Source organism: Pezoporus flaviventris, unplaced genomic scaffold (genome assembly GCF_033815535.1).
Source record: "Pezoporus flaviventris isolate CSIRO_AGI_PZ_B2104156 unplaced genomic scaffold, CSIRO_AGI_Pfla_v1 ptg000007l, whole genome shotgun sequence".
Lineage (NCBI taxonomy): Eukaryota > Metazoa > Chordata > Aves > Psittaciformes > Psittacidae > Pezoporus > Pezoporus flaviventris.
In genome coordinates this window covers 91,665,134-91,689,470 of record NW_026892555.1, presented here as the reverse complement: position 1 = coordinate 91,689,470, position 24,337 = coordinate 91,665,134, and the positions used below count along the sequence as shown (strand labels likewise).

The 24,337-nt window shown below is 42.6% G+C and overlaps 1 protein-coding gene across 4 annotated transcripts in view; it reads left to right on the top strand.

Annotated features, from left to right (window-relative positions):
- Nucleotides 1–24,337, top strand: part of JARID2 (jumonji and AT-rich interaction domain containing 2) — a 230,681-nt gene that overhangs the window by 75,762 nt on the left and 130,582 nt on the right. For 3 of the 4 annotated variants that reach the window (XM_061449518.1, XM_061449519.1, XM_061449517.1), the window contains one exon: nucleotides 18,894–19,029. In XM_061449518.1, coding sequence (XP_061305502.1) covers nucleotides 18,894–19,029 — 136 coding nt within the window. Of the gene's footprint in view, nucleotides 1–17,887; nucleotides 17,997–18,893; nucleotides 19,030–24,337 lie in introns of those variants that run through there. The other variant, XM_061449516.1, reaches the window with a different exon arrangement.

Genomic DNA, 24,337 nt, shown 5'->3' with positions numbered 1-24,337 from the left:
AGTGGCCAGCAACTGGCCTACTGAGTGCTGCGTGCCAGCCGGTGGGGAGCACCGTGCCTGGGGAGCTGAGCACACAGGTCCGTCCACATGCAGTCAGGTCTCATTAATTCAGCAGTTCCCGGAGCAACTTGTTTTAATTAAGTCAAACTTATGTCCATGAACACGGTGTGCAAGATAAATCTTTTACTGGTGTCTGGTTTGGTGCAGCAGCCGGGGAAGCTACTCTGGGAACATTGCCCTGCCTGTTCCCCACCAGTGGGCAAGAGAGTGCCCATGTTTCCAGAGCAGCACTCAAGCCTGATTCTGATAAATGAGTAATTAAACAAACAGCCTCGCTTTTATTGCTCAAATGCAGCAGCTGGGCCCAGTAAGATGCTTGGCTAAAATAGAGAGATGCTCATTCCATTTACTAATTGATTTTGCTTTTGAACTTCCGTAATGGTTTTATTTTCAGCTATATGTAGCAATAGAGATAAGAGGGAGAGGGGAGACAATGAAGTAAAAAGCAAGTGAAGCCATTTCGTATCTCCTTTCTGGGCTGGCTCCCCCTGTGGAACACCCTGTGGGTGGTCTCATCTGTGTGTAGGGCAGGTTTGTGTGCACCTTCCTTACCAGTAGCAGGGTTCTGGTGGGATGTATGCTTTGCCTCTTGCTTCTTCCACACCCTATGCAACTGGCCTCAGGAGTGGAGCAGTGCTGTGGTTTGTCAGTGGGATGGGTTTCTCATGCTCAGGTTCAGTGGCCTTTTGTACACAGTGGCCCTTGGACCTTGTGGATTGCTTGGAATTTGTGTGAAGGCATAAGGGGATGAGCAGGTCTGTTCCCAAGAAGTGAAATATTGCCAACCTGCTCATGAAGTGGCTTAGAAACTGGAGTTTCACCTTAAGCAGAAATAAGCTTTTATTCCTTTCTTCTCTTTCAAGTGAGTAGTGAATTATCGTAGCATGCAGTTGAGGAAATGAATCCATGTGGAGTGTTTAATATGTGCTATGGGTGAAAACGGTGGAAACCTTTTCTACAACCACATGAGTCTTCTTCTTCCCCATATCCCTCTGTACTTGATGTCTCCCCATCGTGGTCCAGGACACTGCTCCAGCTACAGTCCCACTACCCTTCAACTCCAATCCTGGGAAAAATTTGGGAGCTACCTTTTCTGGATGTTGGTTTTGATGTCTGTCCTTCCCTGGCTGTGGCGACTCTACAGTGTGAGCATGAGCACTCATATCAACTATTTCTGGCTGTGCCAGCCACCGTCATAAACTCAGCCCACTGCCTGGGTGGCTGCTGATTATCTCATGAGCTTTGGCCCATTCTCAATGCCCCAGTGTGCAGGATCATGTGAGGCAGATGCTGACGCCTGTGGCTGCAATGGACATGCCCCTCTCCTTAAGCATTGCCTAGTCCTAGTTAATTAATGTGTCTGGGATCTTAAACTGTTTTCTAAATTAAAATGAGATTTATTACAGAACCGGATTGTGGTGCCATCTGCATCATAGGTGTTGCTGTGTCCTTCACTGCTAGTTATGTACGTGTGCAAAGCAAAGGGATGATTTTAGCAGAGGTAGGCAAGCATGCGTTAGCTTCCGATAAGTCAACATAAAAGCAATTAATTTGGGGGTGAAATTGGACATGGCATTCAGCAGTGGCTTACTGTATGCAACATCATAATATCAGATGTTTCAGTATCTTGAATGCTTCATTTGTTAGACTTAGTTCTGCACACTCCGGTATATACCTCTGGTCTCCCAGTGCTGTGCTAGCCTTTCCCCCAGCATTGCTCTCCTGCTCTTCCATGCTCAGAAGAGCTCCACTTAGAGCGTACTGCGCACTAAAGGCTGGTTATTGTCCAAAGGTAAAACTTGTTCCCTAGGTTGGTGTTTCGCTTAAACTGAAAGCTCCAGGCAGCCTTCTCTCACCACAACAATTTTTAGCCCTATTTCTTTTTTCTTTAGTTGGTATTTCATGTTTCTTACCTGGCTGAGGCAGAATCTGTTCTTTTTGCACCAGTAACCTTGTTTTTCATTGTTTTTTCTCTTATTGCCCTTTTGTTTTCAGTCCTTCTGGAGGTGAATTTTGAGCTTTTTCTTTCCCCTCTCCATTTTCCACGTGCCAGCAGTTTTCAGGTCAGAAACCCATTCTGCAACAGGAATGACGAGTTTTATTATTACAGAAAGGATTGTGCTTTGTGGAGGTCTTCCTTGATTGCCATCCCTGGCAAGAGTTACAGGGCAGAAGTAGAGAAAAGAGGAGCAATGGAATATCTGGTCTGAAACTTTGTTATTTATGCCTTTTTGTCCTCCTTTTCATTGCCTTGATCTTACGTATGTAGTTTTGGTCTTGGTTCTGAGTTTTTACCCAGTGAGATTTGGTGTAAAATCACAATGGATTGTTTAACAATTAAGTTACTTCACAGGATTTTGGCTTTTTTTGTTGTTGTTGTTTTTTTTTTTTTTTTTTTAATCTACATTTCAAAATGTTTCCGATCTGTAATCACTTTCTACCTCTTCATACTTTTGGCACCATAACTTTTTGATGAAGTGGCTTGGAGCACAAGGATCCCTAATGTAGGAGGTAAATATTTTCTCTTCCCTTTCCACATCTGAATGTCCCAGCGTTATTCTTGCACATTTTTTCCTTGTTTCTATCCAAGACTGTCTGTAAAAGGTAAACACTGGGAGAACTAAATGAGATTATAGCATCTCTTTGGTAACCTTCCTTAGTGAATGGGCAGTTGATGCAAAGCACTTAATGTATTGAAGTATCTAAGAAAGCGAGCTACCAGTTCAGCACTCAGAGTTCAATTCCCAGATAATAACATTTATTTATAGGGAATAAAGAGTTAGTTCTGTGATGGCAAAGTAGATATTATCACTCAAAGCATGGTCTTTTTATTAACCTCAGATTTATATGGTTAAGTAATTGTTGTATTAGTAGCATTTCTTGAGTGGTAAGGAGAAAGAAAAATAAGACGGATGTCTGTGAACAATGTGCTGCTTGTTTATTTATCTGTAGTAGGCTGGGGCTAGTAAATTGGCCCACTGTCACAGGGCTGTGAGCAATAGCGAGCTGGAGCTCAGCTGCCTGAAGCTTGAAATGCTGCAGCTCACAGGCAATGCGTGTCATATATTTCTTCATGTGTACATCTGTCTGTCCTTCCCTGTGCACAGCAAAAGGTAGGGAAAGACTTGTACAAAAGTGCCACATACTGAATTTTGGTTTTCATAAATAAGCCAGCTGACAGAAATCATTCATTTCTGCTCTTCATTTATGCATGTCTGACTTTCTGTGGAAGCAGGGATATATTTCTCCAGAACAGAAATGGACATCTATTTAATGAATGCATAGCTTGGTAGTAACTCATATAGAATGTTTGGATGTACTTTTTTTTCTTAGTATATTAGTTCAGATTTTGAAATGAACAAAAATTCTGCAAATATTTCCATTTCTACTTTGTTCTTCCAATTCCCATAGCATTTTAAATTGTAATAAATTTGGTATGGGGCTAAAAGCTCATTACAAAATAAGACAGGAGGTTATTCATAAAAAGAAGAAATATTTAATTCGTCTTCTTCGTGGCCATTTTCTTAAACCTGAAGTAAATACGGTGAAATTAAGTGAATTTCTATTAAGCAAGCTCTTCTTCTTTCATGTCACGTACTGAACAGACAATTGATGGCGTATTTCCAGCTCGCAGAGCTGTCGAAAGGTAGCATGCGACTTCAGCTCCATTTTTTTCCCCTTTCAACATATGATTGTGCAAGTCTAACTAAATTCATCAGAGAGTAAATATTCATTCAGTATGTAAAATAAAGAATACATCTGCGGGTTGGATTCAGTGAGTAAACAGATTATCGCTCTACAGGGTTTTCTTCAATACAGTGGATGCTTTAGACGCACAGAGTTTTCAAAGCTGATGTGATTATCAACTTGCTATCAACTGTTGCAGTCAATACAGAGTCACATTGCTTTTAAGGGTTTTTGGGGAGAGGATGGGAGGGCAGGATAAAGGGTTTTGCACAGTGAGTATTTTCTAGTGCATGTATGGAAAACCAGCCTGTTTAAATCTGTTGTCTTTTTCAGAAATAGTGAGCAATTTCCGTGTTTCGGTGGCTGTTTCTTTTTCCAAGTAAGGTACTTTGTCTGGGACTAATAATGGTGTTTGCAGTTGCTGCTGGTTGTGTCTTGATCATGTTTTCCCAAGCATTAGCTGCTTGTCTGAGCATTAGCAGCTTCTCACAGCCTTCCTCTGGTAAAATAGTGGGAGGTGATAATCTGACCCAAATAAACCAGTGACAAACTCTGCTTGTGTGGATGAAATCCTGCCTGTTCCCTCTGGCAATAGCTCTGGTACCCCTGGGGCTGTTGCACTGCCTAGGGGCATCCTGTCATCCTGGGTGGCTTCAGAGGGCTGAAGCAGACTGCATCAGCACTGTGGATGTAAGGTCTGTGGGCACCATTGGCTTCCGAAATCTTCAGCAGAGACTTACCCTCGGACTCTGTGTTGGGAGTCTTAGTATAGACCATGCTGGCTGTGGAGTATGTTTAGAGCAAGGTGCATTTCTCTAATGCTTTCCTTGTGACCATGGTGAAAACAGCGTTAACCCAAACCAAGCCATGTGACTGATTGCCTGTGGTTTAGTTTAGTCACATACCAGAGACCAAAAAAATCACTGAATTGCTCTTTCCTGACATGTACTCCTTGAATGGAGTTGGTGTAAATTTAGTCAGTTCACTTTGTTGAGTATCGAGAGCAGTGTGATATGTAAATAAAGCTTTATCAGACGAGATAGATTTAAAATTCCACAGTTGGCGAGGAAGCGTTAGCAGTATAATATAATACAAATATTTACACAGTAACTTCTAAGTCTTCAATAAGTGCTTAATATTTGAAATATGTGTTGTGAAAACATTGACTGATTAAGACGTACCATTGCTGCTACATCTGTATGCAGCAACTTGCAATGGCTAGGATGCAGGAGTTGTGGGGAGGAGTAGGTCACCTAGCAATGCAAAGGCATTTAAACAGGTCCCACCATTTGTTCCTTTTTATTTAATTAGGATTCAGCACTGTCTTCTCTCCCAAGGCATACGTAGCTTTGTCCCTGTGTCCTGGTGGGGCTGCCACTCTCAGAGGCCGTTGCATTCCTGTAACGTGACTGGATGTAATCACGTGCCTGGTGCATCTAAGACAGCTCCAGTAGCAAAATCAAGCTACCAAGTTTGTGCCTGCCCACGACAGGGAGTGTAATCATCACTGGTCTGTTCCTCCTCCTTGTATCTGTCAGGGAGATTTGATAAGGAATTTCAGTGGATTGTGATGATGAATGATTAATGATATGCCTGCTTGCAGCATCACCAGAGTGGTGCCTCTGGTTGGCTTGATTTGCTGGGAGCGGAGGCTGGCAGCAGAGATGCTCTCTTCAGGTGGGTGTATCAGCCTTGCCCGGTCCAGCATTGCCTTCAGCCTCCAGCTCCAGTATGTGAGCTCACAAACCAGTGAAATCAATACACTGCAAATTAAAATAAGCAGAAACACAGCTCCTAAACTTGCCTGGATGATTCTCTGCTGCCACCTCATTTGCCAAGAGACTGCAAGAACTGATTTATGCCTGAAAACGTATTGCTGCTCTCCAGTTCTATCTTTGGGTTTGTCTCTTTCTTGCTATTTTTCTTCCCCTTTTCTGGTTATTCTGTTTCAACTTCTGCAAGTGAACTTTCTGCAAAGCTGCAGAACAGTGGTTCGGTAGGTACTTGAAGTGTGAGGACCGGATTGAGTTTATTGTAGGTGGGTGGGTATGGCCTGTCCTACAAATCACAAGCTGGATCCCTGTCTGCCTTCAAAGCCATTACTTCACTGTGGCTTTGCTTGTCATTACGTTAGATATGATTTAACCAGTTCCTGGACAGTTTTGGCATAACCCTGCTGTCGATTAAGTTCTGTGCTGCCTAAACACCCGTAACAATTTAGTTTCGCTTAAAATGGTCCTTTTCCACAGAGAAGCTGACAGACGGCTTCCATCCAGCTCGTATTCTTTCCCCAAGAGAGGGGTGAAGTGATGTGGCTGGTTGTGCAGGAAGCCCAGCCCCAGTGACACAGGCTAATGCAAACAGCCAGCACCTGACACTAATGATGTGTGGGGAGGTATCTACCAGTTTGTGCTTCTGCCTGTCCTCTGGGGAGCTGCCTCTGTCAAGGCTGGAGGTAGACACTTCTGTGTGAGATGGAAGGGCCCATGGAGATGCTGTGAAATCATGACACAAACAGGGTGATTGCAGTGACTTTACCTTTGTGCAGATGAAGAGTGGTTGGGATTTGCAGAGGGATGATGCAATTCTCATAGTGTTCATGGTGTTTTTGCAAGGCTAAGAGCAAATAATCTTGAAATGAGCTGGCAGTTTTATGATTGGGTTTTATGAGCTTTTATGATGTTTATAATCTGACACTGAACTTGCAGTTTAAGAGGTGGAAGGTTTAAAGGAGCACAGTAGCAAAGGTGTACCACTGAATTACTTCTGGGTGTAATTTTAACATACATCTTGGATGTTTCCCTGATGCGGTGGGTTTGCTAAAAATATGGGCAATACAGTTCACAGTGTGTGTCACTGAGTAAAACTGACACTGCCCTTACCACGTGTTCAACATAGTGAAGAATTTAACAGAAAATACTATTTTGTCCCCTCTAGGGAATGGTGTGGACTGGAAGTTACTAGTTAGTGACTTGTGTAGTATAACTGCCGTGTGTAGCGTAGCTGCCTAGGTCCAAAATTGCAGTCTTTGTGTTTCTATTTAAATCCTAGCCACAGAAATACTGTATGTTGCCCATGCCCACTTGTTTTCTTGGGTGTTTTTCTGATACCAGTAAAAATCTGAAGTCCCCCCCCAATCTTTAAACTGGGATTCTTAAATTAAGACCTTTACCCCGTGGTACTTTTGGAGAAGATGAATAATCTGCTCCTTGTCTTGTGATTCTGCATCCTCTTCTTTTGGTGGATGTATGCCTCAGAGGTCCTGCCTGCGGATGTTTGCCTGCATACAGTACAAGCCTGTTATTACTTCAGCTACCCATTTCTGTTCTCCTGCGTTATCTTATATTGCTCTGTGGGGCTTGGTGAGCAGCAGGTTTGCTGCTGGCTAGCTTTTTGAGGTTTGTATTATGCACAGTACTATATTTATCTCCTGGTTCTTTGATTTGTAATGTTTTGCCTTTGATTGCTGCAGAAGGTATAAACAAGCCTGTCAAAAGCCTTGTTTAGCACGCAGATTCTGTGGGGGTGGCTGGCAGCCTCAGACCCTAAAATAGATCTAGCAATGAACTGAACGACTTAAAACCCTGAGAACTTAATTTGATCTTTCTTGTTGCTTTAAATATTGGGACTGAATGAGGATTTCTTTAACAGAACAGAAGGTGAACATGTTGGTATGTGACAGTAATAGAAGGGTCCAGACCTGCTGTCATTGAGATGCTCTTCTGCAATTCAGGGGCTGGGCTTGGCCTCCGGGTAGCGGTTCCTCTACTCTTAAGTCTCCATGCCAAGGGAGAGGAATGTGGTATCATCTGAGTTTACAGCTTCTATGGGGGAGTCAGTCATGCTGAAATGCTTCCCTAGATCCTGTTGTGGGATAGTCACTGTAGGAAAACCGAAAGCAGTCAGTCATGTTTTTTGTGTCTGTTTCATGCTAGCTTCGTGAAGGAAGAAAGAAGGAGCCGCAGTACCACCCAGGGGTTCTTTTCCTTTCTTGTCTTTCTTTCTTATACTTTCTTCTCATTTTTTCCCCCTTTTTCCTGTAGCACCATGCAGTTTGTAATATCATAGCTGGCGTTTTCAGTTGTGGTGGTGTGAAGGTAACAATGATTTGGCTTCAGTGTACCGTAACAGCTGCAGAATTCATTGGAGCTTAGAAGCCTGTGAGTTATAGCTGTGATGCCATTTACAGCTTTTATGGAAGAGCTCTTAAATTTGTGAAACGTGTTACTTTTTGAAGTGCATTATATTTGTAATTTGAATTCTCTAAAATCCTGCCTGAGAAAAAAAAAAAGCTTTGAAAATCCCCCTCTGCCCGCTAAAAACATGGGGAACTCTTACCAGGCGGGGAAGCAAGTCTCTTAAATTGAGTGATAGAACACGTAGATGGATTTGTAAGTGCTAAAATGTCAATTAGTGCACTTAAAAGCTTAATGGTTGTCTTTGATGTGCTTCTGATATCTTCAGTAAAGTTTGAATGTTGCCATTGATCAGGGAGCGGAGGAGGAGGGAATTGAAGGCTAACCCAAACAGTGGTGGAGGGGAGGGGCTTGTTCTCTGCAGGTCCCTAGCTGCAGGAGCCGTGCCAGCTTGGGCACCTGGCACCCTGCCTGTGCATCACCCCTGCCCCAGAGCTCTGCTGCACGGCACCCACCCAGGCTGCCTGCCAAGAATGCACAACACAGAAGGAAAAGTCATTGTCCCGTTGTTTTGAGAGTTCTCATGTAGACTTGTTGTTTAAAAACAAAGATAGACAAGGAAAAGACCACGGGAAGGCTGAAACTTACGGTTCTGGTTTCTGCCTATCAGTTTAACACAGATCCATCCGGTTGTTGTGAAGCACACCTGTGTGTGAAAAATCATTCTGTGCTATTAGAAAACCCTGCTTCTCCCCCAGAGAAACTCCTGGCTGCCACTTATCTTCTTAGTTTAAACATTCAAGAGAGGTGTAGCGTGGCTTCACAAATCAGGCCAGATGTTAGGGTTGCAAGTAGACTTTAGCTCTTCCTCCTACCTCATATTTTAAATTATATCAAGAACTGAGGCTTGTGTGTGGCAGAGCAGCTTCAGCCTAGTTCTGTCTGAAATTCTTTGGTACCCTGAACCATCTGCTGCAACTTCAGCTTCATGTAATGGCCTTTGCCTTCCTCTGGCACCGGTTAGTTGGAACAGTGTTTTGTGGGTCTTCTGGGAAGTTACTGGATGCATTAATCTGATCTGTTCCTGAGCGGTTGCCTCACGGAACAAATGCCAGTTTATTTGCTTCCCTATGCTGCTAAAATACCATCAGTTGTTTGCTGGGTAGTGTTTTGGAAGTCAAGCACATTTAATACCGAAGGGTGAGCTTGGTAAAAGCATAGAAAAAGCTTTAGAGCATAGGTTTTCACTGATTATATAGCTTATCTTCTTGCAGAAAATTTGCTGATGTAAACTAAACTGACCTGAAAATACATTCAGAGTAGCTTTAGTCTCTTTGTATGCTATCTTCAGTTGACTTACGAGTGAAGAGTTTTAGGTTTAGTTTACTTCTTCCAGCTTCAATGTAAGCTGCCCCCTCAGCTTTAAAAGATATTCTGCCCCTTGGGGATGTAAACAAGGACAAAAATTGTCTGATAAAAATCGCATTTTTATGTAGTACATCAAGCAAAATCAACATGTCATGCTCTTAGTGCAGTTACCAGTTTGTCCATCCCAGGAGATTATGTCAATACAGCTGATTTCGTTCCCCATCTGGTTCGGTAAAACTGATTCAGGCCCCAATATCCTGAGATTTCCCAGCAACAGGTTTAGCATGTTTGGCTCTGTCACTGGCCTTCCTGGGTTTAAAGATGGACCAGATGGGTTGTGGTTTTTGTTTGGTGGGGGTATTTTGGGGGTGTGGGGTGTTTCATTGTTTTTCAGATCACTACTGTACTCCTAGAAAGGAGATAGATGAGCAGATATTTTCCTCTTACTGGCAAGGCTTCATTATCCAGGCACGAAAAAAATTATGTAAGTTCTGACCTCCTGTTGTACTTGTGAGGATAGATGCTGAGCACATCAACAGTACTCCAGCTTCTCTAAAATATTGGTACCACTGACCTTTGAGACACTATGAGATGCCAAAAAATTAGATCACTTTCAATTCCTGTCGAAATATTGAAGGCAAATTTGTAACATACCAGTTGTGTCTTTCTCTGTTCCCTACTACCTTGATATTATTTTGGCATGCAAAGGTGGTTAGTATTTTTTAAGTAAAGGATCAGGCTTTCTGTTTGAGGGTGGAAAAAGGTCTTAAGATAATTGTAATGTGCAGCAGGATTGGATTAGCCATATTAAACTTTACATCTGTAGGTCTTACTAGCAGGCATTTAAACTGCAGAAAATGCTTTTTATTAGACTGTATTCATATGGTTGCATACTGGAGCTTGTACACCTTATAAGAACATGAACTGAATCGAAATGAAATTAATTAGAAAGAATATATTTGAATTTAATTATCTTGAGCTGCTGAATACTCTTTGTCTATACTGGGTTTTATGTGTCTGAAGTGTACTTGGTGGAGAGTTTTAATTGGAACTGGAGACAGAGTAAAGAATATTTGGAATGTGAAATTTATAAATGGCAGCAATTTTCATCTAGGAGTGCAGAGGTTTTTTGGAGCTCACTACCATTTCTCACTTCTCTTTTCCCCTCTTCTTAATAAGCTACTTTTATGTTCAGATTAATACCAGATCTTGAAAAATTCCTGTTGTGGCTCTTGGGTCTTCTGCAGCATGATCAGAGTTGTCAGATCCACAGCTGCAGGAGATATTTTACCTTTGTGTGTTTAATGTCTCGTACTACTCTGTTCTTTGACTCTTTGACAGTACTGTTTAACTGTAAAAGTGCAGGGCTGTGGATGGCACAGGACATGTGGCTGCCTTGACTACTGTCTCAGATGTCCGACATGCCAAGACTCAAAGAGATGGTTTGGCAGCTGCCCAGCAGCCTTTTATAAAGGCTCAGTTGGTGGTCAGAAACCCTGGCTGTCAGAGTTGTGTTATGCAATAAATTGTTTTTCAGCAGAAGTTTCTAATCCAATTTCAGCTGCAGTTTTGTAGTAGTCTGTAATCGAAGATAAGTATACATTATTTCATGGTGTTTCAGAGAAGTTAAGGTGTGCAGTGTTGAATGTCCCCCATCAGGTCTGTTTGTTTTTCTTTTAAGAAGGATTTAGGCCTGTTTACCTGCATGGGAAATGATGCTTAAATTAATTTGGTTTCTGCCTGGGAGGCATGTATCTGTATGCAGCAATTCATACCTTTCAAAGGTAATTCAAGTTGCGTTTTAGGAGATGTTCCCTTTTTTTTGAAGAGAGCACCGAGTAAGGAATCTGTCGACTCAGAGCTTTTGATTTTGCATAAATAGTCTACAGGTAATGGTCAAACAGGAAACTGTACCTTGTCAGGCTGTGACCTACCTGAAACACTGAAAGCCCCGTCCCTCTAACAGATATACACCACCATCGCCACCCCCCACTCCTGGTATTTCCCTTTCACTCTCCTGAAGTGTAAATAATTCATTGTGGAGAAATGGAGTATGGTTCATCTGAATGCAGTGAGATCTTTGGGGTTTACAATAGTTGCATTACAGCAGAGTGGTTTTAACGTCCTGAATGCTGTGTGTGCTGCCCTCCCTTTCTTGCATCATGGTTTGGTGTCATGATGGGTTTACTTCCCTCCAAGCATGGGCTGCTGCTGAAAGGGGTAATCCTGCCTTTCTCTCGGCCCCAGCAGTACCTCCCATATGGCCATGTGGTCAGTAATAAGGGAGCTGATCTGGCTGAAAATGATCGTTTTTCTTGTCTTGGGGAGACTTCAGCTCTTTTCCCCTCGCAAGCTGGTTAAATGGCCACATAAGGGCTAGTGCTGGCATCACAGACAGGGCAGGTGCATCCCATGTGGTGGCAGGTGAATTTACGTAAGCCGGCTATGAAAACTGCTCTGCTAGTTTGAGTAATTATCTTGCACCTTCACACCTCTTTATTCCAGCACTCTGCCGCTCTTCTTGTGGCTTGCTTCTCTGTGCTGCCAGCTCCCATCAGAGCCTGAAACTCTCATGCTCTGCTTGCAAAATGGTTTATTAGATGCCTGGCCTGTGTCCTCACTGCTACCTCTGAGAGGTGGTTCAAGTTGAAGTCCTGCTGTAAGTTGATAAATTGGAAACTTTAGATCTCTCTTTCCTCTGAATTTGTTTATTTTGTAAAGACCAACACGGGAAACAGTTGATGTCTTGTAAGGTTTCACTAGTTTCAGATTGAGTAGTGTTTTTCTAGAGATGCAGAAACACTGCTGAGTCCTCTGAGTTTATGTAAAAGAAACTATTAGCACATGAACCCACTTTATATTAGGTGTTCATTTAATGTGTTCATTATTAGGCCTACGATAAGAACTATTCTTTAGTCCTCAGTTCTGGGAGCCTGTATGAAGACAGTAGCGATTTGTGTATGGAAATTTTGACAGTAACTCTCTTACCCTAATGTATTATTGCAAGAGCAGGTTGAAACTCACTGGGCTCAAAAGTGCCCAAGGCCTTCAGTGACCCAAAAACCGGAACGTTTCTCTCCCATGCTGCTCTTAGAATTGTATCTGAAGGGAGGAAAGGCAATCCCCTGTGCAGCAGGAGACTGCAAGTAAGTGTAAGCCAATGGGAAATTGCAGGGGATGAAAGCTGTAAGAGAACTGCTAAAGCAGGAAGAAGAGAGATTTGTATTTTCCTCCATCGTTTCTTTGCTGTGTTAAACATTGGTTCTGCTAGGCAGCAGCTATAATGTAATGTGAGTTCTTTGGGGAAGTTTTCTGGAAGCATGAGGGAAAAAGTTGCTATAATTACCAGATACACTTAAATGCTATAACAGAACCATTAATAAAGAAAATTTCCCCTTTCTTCGTGTTAGTTAGCACATTTTAAAAACATGACCTATTTTCCTAAACAGACAGAACAGATTACATTTTCCAGAAGGCATGAGTCACTGTACTATAAAGTCTCCAAGCTGTATCAATCTTCATCAACTCAAGCCATTCATGAGGTTTTATTTTTTCTCACTGAATATAAGTAGTTTGTTTTAAATGAGAAACTGCTATATCCTCTCTAGATACTTAAGCTTGATTAAAAGGTTAAATATTAAATAAGTGTGAACTTTATTCTGAGAGGAGAAGGGAGTGGAGGGACCTTGATAGTAAGCAAAAGACTGCAAGGATATTACTGTGGGTATATATGGGTATATCCAGTTTGCAGAATGCTGTGCTTGGCTGTAAGAAGTTCAAGCAGCATGACAGCTGCCAGAAGGACCCAAAAAATCTTTATTTATATATCTTCAGAGTCTGGTTTCAAATCATTACCCTGGAAATTCAAGCTTTTGCTGAGAAGAATTTCTGCCATCTGGTCGTGGAATGGCCCACTTGCACTGATGGGTTTTCCTCTGCGAGTACTATGTGCTCGGAGTGGTGAGAAAGTTGATGGGACTTTGCGATACAATGGAGACCTCTGCCAATGCAACAGGGGAAGTGCGTGTGTTAATACAGTGCTTTGCACTTTCTCTTGAGGTTCACACCGTGCCATATGTATACTGAGGAAGTGGGCTTTGTAAATGAATAAGTGTACTAATTGCAGTTAGCAGTGCTAACTCACCCAAGACTGCACAGAAGATCTCTTTCAGCCTTGGGAGGCGTCTAGGTTTTCTACCAATTTCTTAGGTCTGGCTTTTGGAGGAAAACCAGGTATAACTGTTTTTCATTGATAATATACAGCCAAAAGGCAAAAATCTGTTGCAGGTCTTGCATCTAGTAAACAAACATTTCTGTCTTGGTCCTTCAGCTGCAAAGTAATTTGTATGATCTCTGAAAACGGGTTGTCTGTTTTTCATGCAAAAGACAGATTTTTGTTTTGTTGCTAACTAAACACAGAAAAAAACACCCTTTGAAATAGTTCTCCTTCAAAAATATCCTTGAGGAAAGGGTAGAAGCTTGTGGTTTATTTTTCCCATTGCTTCAAAATGACCTTCTTACATCTGCGGGAAAGACTCTCTGGGGGCTGTTGAACCATGAAAGCATATTCATTTAGGGCATTGGGTGCCACAGTGATTTTAAGCGAGCGTTGGCTGCAGTGCTGGAAAAAATAAAAAGAGGGGGTTTGTGTTTTGTTGTTTTGCTTTCTGCAACCTGGCATGAAGAATGGGGTCAGGAGATGCGTGCTTGGGAAAGACCCAGAGAAAGAGCTGGAAACACGCCAGCCACACTGAGTCATAACACACATGCTTATAAATATCTTTGTACCTTACAAAGTCCTGACTTTTCAAATAAAACCATCACTGCTGTTAAAGTATTTACATAAAAGTAAAACAAATAGCGTGGAGCACTGTGTGCGTTCTCCCTTGTTCCAGTCACTGTGAACTGTGACTCCTGTTTGCTTAAGGCAAGGCTGAGCCAGGCTAAAGAATGCCGTATCTGGCGATGAATGAACAAACAGAGAAGCTGGAGTCATTTGTACGTGCATGCTTCTGCTGTTTCTCATGGAGCAAAGCAGCATGCAGCAGTGCCTGCTACTTCAGGCTGACGTCTCACCTACACGGGAGGTGGCGTGAAGCCTGCCTTTCACTTCTCTCGGCTTTGCTTTTTGGGGTTTGTGTTATTTTTTAATGAGAAGTCTGTGTGCAGGCCATATATACAGGCTAGGCAGCTGAACTGCACTGAGCAAGTGCCTAAGCTGTAGATGAATGGTGAAAGGTATAGGTGGTGCACATTTTTATCTCATTGCAAATATACATTATAAATTGATGTATACTATGTCTACATACCTATATATGTGCTTATATTTATGCGTGCATTATACATTAATATGTATATATTTTAGTTTGTATACACCCACATTAATATATATGTCATGGTATGTTAAGTGCATTATATACCTTTAATATGCACATAGCAAAGCCACACACATACACTGCATGTGTATGTATATATTTCTTCCCAAGTTAGCAGTATGTGGCAGTATCCTGTTGTACTTTTCTGCAAGCATCACCTCTACAACTTAGAGCTGAAAGCAAGCTGTCAGCCAGGTAGTGTGAAAGAGAGCTGCTCTGCTATCTGCAAGGTAGCGTCCTGTGCAGGAGCATACTGCGTAGATGAATGGAGGTTGTGCTCCTCTTCCCCATCCCCTTGGAGTGAACTTGTTGACGTGTTGCTTGGCTGCCCTGGTTGCTGAAGTTCAGCTATAAATGTACAATGTGTGGTTCCCTGAAACACTGTAACAAAGAAGGTGGCATGATTTTTTGGGGGTTTTAGCAGTTTACAGGAAATGATGCACTTCTGTTTCTTAATTCTGCCCCAGGGCTTCCCTGGTTGCTCACGTCTGTTATTTTTTCAGTGAGTTCGTAAGCTAATCTTACTATCAGATTGAGAGGCAGACGCCATCTCGGCTGACCTGCACAGGGAGAGCTGTGGGCTTGTGGTGCTGAACCTACAGTTTAAGACGTTACTCAGTCCTCTTTTGAGTCTAAGTCAATAATGGACAATCCGTTAGTTCCCCGTAAGTCGCTTCAATGGCTAATTACTTGCAGAGTTGCAGAAATTGTTCTTTAATTCTTTCTTACATTTTTTTGAATTCGAGTTCCAGCTGTTGGATGATATTACACCCCTCTCTGCCAGCCCCGGAGCCATCTATTACCAAATTCCTACTCCCTGTGGACATATTTAAAGGCAGCGATCAAGTCAGACCCTTTGAGGGGCTTGGTTTTTTTTTGTTTGTTTCTTTTTGAGAGGTTACTTAGATTAAATTCCTCAAGGTTTCACTTGAGGACATTTCTGAGGAGTTCCGGGTGTGTGTATGTTGTTTTGCTGAAGTGAGGTAACTCTTGCAGTTGTTGGTGGTACAAGTGCAGAGCGGGGCACATGGTGGCTCTCCCTCCACTGGAGTGCCGAGGCAGAGATGATCTGACCCATGTAATTATGGTTAAATGTGTCGGGAGCTGGAGCTGCATCACCAGCAGAGCAGCAGCTCAGCTGGGCTCCAAGTCAGCTGCTCTCTGGCTTGCGGCTGCTTTTATGCCACAGGCTCAGGAGAAGATGCCGTCAGTGATTGTGAAACCTTTTTATTCCTCCTGCATGGAGCAAGTTTTGGTAGCAGCTTAGCCCCTGATTTTGCTGACCTTGGATAACACAGTGTTGGGGAGCTTGAGGACCTTTTTCCAAGCAGAGTGATGGGTGCAGGGAAAGCTGGCAACAGAGCAGTGTAGGCGGAGCAGTGGATGCAGCCTCAGCACAACGGGCTGGTGAGATCTTTGGCGTGGAGACACTCCCCCACGTGTGTTTCTGTTGACAGTGCTGCTGTTACAGGGAGGGATGAAGCCAATATGGTTCATCTTGAGTTTTACAGCTCTGTGAAGTGAGTGTGGTGTGAAATGTTGCTGTGTTGCTGCAGGGGGTGCTGAGGAAGGTCTTTGTTCCTGCCTCCTGGGACGCATCTCTTTGCTGGTAGCATTATGGCCGCACTGGGGAAAGCGGGAGGGAGTGTCTCCTGCAGCAGGGCTGGAGCCTTGAGCTGACAGCAGGAACACATTTGGGTGCTTGTGTCCCTCGGAAAACTGGGGGCTGGGTTGCACTCCGTATGTTTGCATTTACAGCATGTTGTCTGGGGAGAGGGAGATGACTTCAGGCTGTTCACAGAAATACTTTGAGAGGGTGGCCTAGACCATAGGCCCATGTCATGGTACTGTCCTTCTCTCCTGCAAGAGAGACCATAACTGGTGTGTCCCAGGGCATGGCATCAGTTGTACCTGACAGTGCTCCCTTACCTGCTGCAGTCGGCTGTTTGGTCAGCGCATGCCAATGTAAAGATCAGTTCTGTCAGCAGGCTTCACCCCCTCAGTGCTGACATAGTGAACGCTGCCATGTGCTGCTTGCTGTGAGCTGTCCTGACAACGTGGGTTTAAGTGGGATTAGTTTATTTGTGTTCTCTATGTTTTTGCTGTATTTTTAGTGGCGATAAAAGAGCCAGTGGGGTCAGGAACCAATGGGTCTGGTGGAGGAACGATTTGTCTATGGCTTCAGGACAGGCCCGGTGTTTCACAGGAGAGCAGCCTGAGGCCGACAGGGCCTAAGGAAAGTGGCATGTCTCTGAGTACACCTTACATTAACTGGGCTCGATCCTGACACATGTCTTGTGCGTGCCTGGCTTAAGGAATTTATAAGAATATGGGATAATGTTGTTGTTACTTCTTGTTAGGGTTTCTGTGTAGCTTGTCTAGGCTCAGAGCCTGGGGTGGTGTGCCTGGTCAGGGGGCTCTTCATCTTCTTCCTCACATTTGCTGCCCCTTATATTAGGGAAATCTGTACAAATGCTGGTGAAGGGAGCAAGCTGTGTATGCAGGCCTGTGTCCATAATGTGATGGCTGCTGGAGGTGCTTATGGCTGTTTCTATCTGAGAATGGTTCCCTTGGGGATTTAATAAGTAGTTTCTGTGAAAGCAGAAATGTGTGATGTCCCGCCAGGCCCTTGGTGGTGGGAATGTAAATGGGGCATCTTTGGGCAAGCTTTGTTAAAATTATGCAGGCTGCAGCCCTCTCGTGTTTAGTGTCACTTCTGGTTAGAGCTGAAGTTAAGTTGGCAGCAAAACGGCAAGCCGGAGTTGCTTGCGTAAACCTCTGTTGACAAAATAGCTGGATGTACGAGTCCTTTTAAACTGCTTGCCTGGAGATGGTTTGGGTTTGTTTTTTTTTTTCCCTTTCTGGTTGCTGTGGGTGTTGAGTTACAAAACTTCTTTCTTGGCCCAGAGCTGCCTCTACTCTAAAGCTCCCTGGGCATAGCTCAGCCTTCTTCAAAGGATAGTAGTTTGTCCCTCATGTGAAATGTACATCCTGCTGCCAACACACTGGCTGCTTTCACTGCGCTCATTGTGTTGTCTCCTTTTGCCTCCTTTTTTTTTTTATTATTATTCTTCTTCTTCCCAAGTAATTTGCCATATGAGATTGAATTTTTTTTTTGTGGGAGGGGGTGGGGTTGGAGGAGTGGAGGGAATATGATGTTTTTGATCACAGTTCAGCAACTGAATGCCAGTTAGGTCACTAGAGGAGCAAAGAAAACGGTCACCCTAAACTGTGGTCTTCCCCCCCCACCCCGAGTTGATTGTGTTGGTCACTTCTTTGACACATGGGATGGTATAAACTCTTCTGCCTCCTGGTGAGAATCGCTGATGGGGCTTTTGGGGTTTCCAGTGCTGCATGGCAGTATGCTGTGGTACATTACCTAAATAAGGCCTGCCTAGAAATGTTAATCTTTTTGCTTGGCATGATGTAGCCCTTGAGGAATTCAAGGGCAAAAATGCTCAAATTATGATGATTTTTTTTTTTAAAGACCCCAAGACAAGTATAGGGAGTATGAAAATATGACTTACCTGATCTCACTTATGTCTTTATATCAATTTGCTGACTTAATTTATTTGAATACTAAAGGCTTTGGGGAAATACTTTTCCAGGGAATTAATCTTTTAACTAAAGCAAGTACTAAGTATGACACGTACTACTATTCCTTTTGACAATGTAGCATTTGTCTCCTAATAATAAAGTAGAAAACATATACCCTATGGGCCAAATTCCACTTGGCTTTACCCTTAGTTAAATTCAGAATAACTTCAGTGCTATCAGTGTACAACTTCATTGTAACATCTTCAATAAATACAGATCACTAAACCAGAAGGGGGAAGAAAAAATAAATTCCTAAGCCAAGAGGCAGAAATCAAGGCTGAAATGGCAACAAGAGAAACTGGCTCTCAAAACTTAACCTCTTAAATTTATACAACATTCAATTTAGTTGGGTCCTCCCCCAAATTATTGGAGAGAGCCCTTCCTGGCTGGGATAAACTTCTCTGTAAGCAGTTCCTTATGAGGATTTTAACAAATAAGTTTCGCCTTCTGCCTTAACACCTGGTACAGGGCTACTGCTGTTTGCAAGGTAAACTATTAGAGGGACTAATGCTCTGTCGTGATGGTAATAGTTATATTTCTGTTCTCTGTTACAGCTTTTTTTTTTTTAATTAAAAATAATCTGTGTAGCCCTATGCTTTAGGGTTTTGTTTGTTTTGGTTTAGTTTCAAATGCACGCAACTAATATCTCTTCCATTTCCGTCTTCTCTAGGATGACAGCGATGGGATTCCCTGGTCAGAAGAGAGGGTGGTGCGGAAGGTCCTTTATTTATCTCTGAAGGAGTTCAAGAACGCACAGAAGCGGCAACATGGTGACAGCATTAGTGGGAGCCTCAAGGCAGTGAACGGTGAGCTGCTTCTGCGATAACTGCTGGAGGGACTCTGTTCTTTCAATGTATTGGTTCTGTTGTAGGGTGGAAGGAGACCAGTGCACCATCAGGCATGCACTGTGCCCTTTTGATCTGCACAGAAGAACTTGTTTCTAAAGTATGTAAAATGCCCAGGTTCAACAATCCATATGTTTCAGTTTCTGGTGAACCAGTTGGGATCGGGATTGGGGTGGAGGGTAGTTGTCAGGCAGAAGGACAAGGGACAGGATGTCACTCAGTAGAAAAGGAGGCACTTCTGCTCAGACTGCTCCCTGATGTGCTGAGTAATTTGACAGAGAAGGTATCCATTTAAATGTGATTGGATTCAGTTGTCTTGGGGAAGGGCAGTCGGATGGAATTTATCTACTTGATGTCATTTGGATGCAAGTAACTGTCTAACCAGGATCTGTATCTCTGGAGTGGTATCATTCCACACTGTCTGTTGTCCAGAAGTGAAGTAGCACAGGGCTTACATAAAAAGACTTAAAGGATTGAGAGGACACAAATGCTGGAACATTGGATTCCCCTAGTTCAGCAGTTCACAGAGCAGTTGTTTAGAGGTTTTAAAAGGAGATACAGACAAGCCTGATGGCAGGGGGTTGCAAAGAGTTTAATTTTATTTATTTAAACCTTTGGCCAATTATTATCTGTTGCTTTCCCTTACAGCTTGCTTTAAAAAGCCATGGTGTTCTGAGAGGTGAATATAAAGTGTGTCTCTTTTAAGATTCACTCCCTGACACAGGACCCTTTCCTGAAGAGGCTTTGTCATGCTGGCTTGAGCCTTGAAAGTGATGACTGGCAGGATTCAGATTTCTGGGCAGGCTTATGGTTTTCTCTTGACTCACAAGAGCTTATTTGTTTCTTTATGGAGGTTTATGGTAGTTCCTTTTAGGCATATGCATAACTATACATGTGCTAATGCATTAAAGCAGCAGCTGGGTACTTACTTGGTAGGTTATTCATATTTATATGTAGCTTGACATGGTGAGTCAAATTTCACTGCATTTTCACTGAGTGTTATTGCTGACAAGACAAAAACTTAGGAGAATGGCTGGATGACTACAGGCAGCATGATGAAGTTACTGCATTGCGTAAGCAATTGCGAACTCCTTAATGTGATTAAAGAAGACCTTAGACTTCTGAGTTCAGTAATAATATCAAATACTGATCTGATGGGAAGGGGCATCTATCTATCTTTAAGAGCAAGCCATTAATAAGCTTGGAGATGTTCACAAAACAGTGCTGGCTTTTTTCCTTCCAACACCTCTGCATCATTGATCTTCTGTCAAACACAATTGCTCTTGGAAAAGTTTCTTATTCCATTGTGGGGGGTTTGTTTAGTCAAAGGAAAAAAAGTCTAAAGGCGTGAAGCACAGTAATTGTCTGTTAGGAGGCTTTGATGGTGTGCCAGGTTACAGGATGACTGAGGTTTGTATGGTGTCTAGTTTCTCCAAAGCTTAGATAAAAAGTGAGTTGGCTGGGAATGCTGTGTTGATGCAGGTACCAGACACAGACTATGCCACCAGCTTCCTGTGGTAGTGACACAGGTTGCATCTTCAGAGCTTGCCTCTCCCATTGAGAACTGTGGTGTTCAGTGCTTTTTCTCCTTTGCAGAAGCAGGTGAGCAGTTCTTTGGGGGTTTGGTGGTGGTTTTTTTTTTTGTTGGTTTTGTTTTCCAGTGTGAATGATACGCTGTGTTACTCTTTCTGTTTGCTTGAATGATTTTTCAAATGTCCTGTCTGCTGCTCTATTTCAACATCCTGGTCCAAAAAGCTGTTTTTTTTTTTTTTAATCCACTGATACTTGGAAGAATGTTTCATTATGCAGAGAATAAAAGATTTGCAAAAGGGAGGAGAATTGATATTGTACAGTGACATTAAGAAAATCAATTTGAACATATAATTTGTTCATTAAATCTTAAAAAAAAAACACTGTAGCCATATATTTGCAAATCCACAGGTCTCTGTGTACAGAGGAAAAAGCAGGTTGTTCTGAGAAATTACTGTGCTATTCTGAATTTAGGGAAATGTAGTATTTTAAGGGTGAGCCTAAGATAGGTGATTTCATACTTTTTAATAAGAAGTTTGTCCTTTGTTACAACATGCAGGGCAGAAGCAGTATTTCTTGCACATTACTCCTAAAAGGAGCATGCAGTTAAATATAGTTTTATGTGAGTGGTATCTTTATTAATATTCAGCACTCATAACTGTTGAGGAAGGCATTTGGGGGGGGAATGTAGCTGAAATAACTTGAAGTTAAATGTGTTCAGTGCCTACGTAAAGCTGGGCTCCTCTGATTTGGATTCTGGTTAGGGTGCTTTGCCTTGCGAAGTATAGGGTTTGTGCTGCTGTCCCTAGTGAACGTTAAAGGGTATTGCTTCTTCAGCTGTTGGAAGTCGCCTTCTAGTACCTGGCAAATTTTAACTGTTTCCAGGAGTGGAAGGAGGGGTCTGAACAGGGTTCAAAGTCTCTGAGCTTCCTGTTCATTTTGGAAATGTGGTTTGGTTTCACATACTTCTGAGAGTTCAGGGGACCACAAACAGCTAGGTAGCAGGATTTGATCTTAGTGCCACCATCTGTAGTGCTGAGAGTTTCTTTGTTCTGGTTTTACAACTGTCATCCCTGAAATTTATTTATTTATAGACTTGCAGTATGTAATTTGTTTCAGTTGAAAGTACTTATTTTTGGCTATAGAGGAAGGTAAAATACTAGCCTCTTGCAACTGATGTCTTTTAAGAAGTTTTTATGGATTTGAAGTGGCTGAAGTTGCATAAACATGCTACAAAAGTTGCTTTGCCAGCATTTGCCAAGCTAAAACTAAACGTGTATGAAAATGATTGTCAGTGGTATTTCAGATGGTGAGTACGGTAGTATTGTTAATGATTTTGTAGCTGGAATAATGATGCCTCTTTGATTGATAGTGAGAAAAGCAAGTTAATTTTAAATGTGAGAGATGAACCCATTAACAGGAGTCTTTTCTGTATTAAAGCTTCTGCTGGCTCCAAGATGTGCTGGTGGTGGCACAGAGACAATTAACTTTAATGCTTCTCCAAATAATAAAAGCAAAATAAAATTTAAATAAATAAAAATTCAAATGACTTGTGGAGATTTTATGTATAATAATACCTTGGCTGTCGCTACCTCGCTATTCAAGATATTTGTTATCATGAAAACAATCCTGCCATTTTCAGTGTGTGTCTGAAACCCTGTTTCTTAAGTATCCCCGATTAAAGTAGTAGGTTGTTTGGGGGTGGTGGTATGTTTGCAGGTCTCCTTACTTCTAACCTTTTTATATCTCCTTTTCACCTGATAAATTTTGCTTACATGTTTGTGTTGCAAGTTATTTTTCATTTTAACTGTTTTTCTGCTTTCTTTACTCTTATTCCCTCCTCCCAGCTAGAACGATTTCAGAGAAAGGCGAGAGGGTGTGTTACGGCCATTGTATCGAAGGATATATTGCATGAATGTTTATGGTTGGGTGGACGGTGTCCCTGCCCATTGCAGGGGGGGTTGGAACTAGATGATCTTTAAGATCCCTTCCAACCCAAACTATTCTGTAATTCTGTGTTGACTCTAGTTATTTGCAGAGTACAGAATGACACTCTACAGTATGCCTTTGTTTGCTATAAGTTCTTCTCCAGCAGCAGGAATATAAAATCTGAGGGAGGTGCTTTTGCAGGTTGTCAAGAAACTTCTCTGCAGCCCTAAATGGGGTACTGGAACTCTGATTATGGAAACAAGGTCATGTGCTGGAAAACCAAGAGGGATCTCTTTAATGATTTTGATTACTGCTGGCTGTCATTTGCATTAGGATTTTAAGAATAGGGATTGGTGTTTGGAATAGTGATACCAGTTTTCAAGGATCCTCATCTAAAAGGAAAACTAATTCCTGTAGGAAATTGTTTTCTTCTCCTGTAGCTTAGAATGCGAGATAAGGCTGTAAAATGGGCAATGAAAGATGTAATTATTGCTTGTGTTCTGTTTATGAGAATAAATCCAGTTTCCTCGGAAGATATCATAAAGCACATTTTTAGGATGTGAAACTTTAAATTCCATTTTTCAAAACTTGTGATAAAGAAATTAGTGACAGGGCTAGTGTTTTGTAAGTGGAAGAAGTGCCAAAGTTTCCTTGTTTGTTGAAGGCGGTTAGTTAATCTGCAGACATGACAAATGAGACTTTAGAATCATTCAAGCAGATCGTGCATTTTCACAAGATATACCTTGTCGTAGAAAGGTGTCATGGCAATTTGCAAACGTGCCAGCTAGGTTAAGCTTGTGGCAAAACATGAGCTAGTTGGGGAAATCAAATGCACAAGAGGGAATGCTTTGGTTCAAGACAGAAGTTGGAAGTCTTGCTCGTTTAGTAAATAGAAATGTAATTTTGCTATTCTGTGAGCTATTCTGTATTCACCTTGCGTTTAGGGTGGTTAAAATAATTTATTCATATTATGTGTGCTCTTTAAACAGAAGGAACAATGTCAGTGCTTTCATGGAGGTAGCTGTGGTCCACAGACAGCTGTGGCGCCCCTTCCTCCCTTGTGCTGGTCTGCTCCTGCCCTCAGCTGTTCACTCACAGAAGCTAAAGTGGCTTTTGTTGGAGTTAGCTGGACTTCTGTTGCTTTTTCCGAAACTGACATGTCTCTGCACATAGAGGCAGGAGCCTCTAAGGCAGCTGATTGTGAGACTGTGGTGTGGGATGCAGCAGCAGCAGCAGCAGCAGCCTGCTTTGATGCCCGAGTCTGCCCACCCCTTGGCTGCTGCACTGGCTGGCCAGGCTGGCTGGGGCAGGCAGCAGTGCTGTCTGGAATTAGCTGGTTTTGTCATTGCTGCACAGATTTTAAAGTGTTTCCTGTTTCCTGCTGCACAGTGGTTTCTGTCTGTATTCCCCAGTGGGCCATGCCAATACAGAGGTTCCCAGTAGTAGGGTGAAGTGGGGCTGGATTTATCTGTCTCCATCCTACTGGTGAAACCTCTTTCCCTGGCCATGTAGGTGGTACCCCAGGCATCGTGTAAAAATTGCAACAGATGTGGTAGAAATGCTTAAGCACAGCTAAGCCTGCTCCTTCAGCTCAGTGCCATGCATTATTTGCCAGAAGCCAAATATGTGCAGCAGCCAGCAGGCCAACCACTTTGCTGGGCTGAGGCCATGTCTCTTTTCTTCCCTTTCCACTTGCGCAGATGAAAACACAGCAGTCCTCAGGGAAGTGCTGTTGTCTCAGCTGCGCCCCTATGAACCCAGAACCACATGCCCTTCCTTCCTCCCTGATGCAGACACATAGGCTGGACTA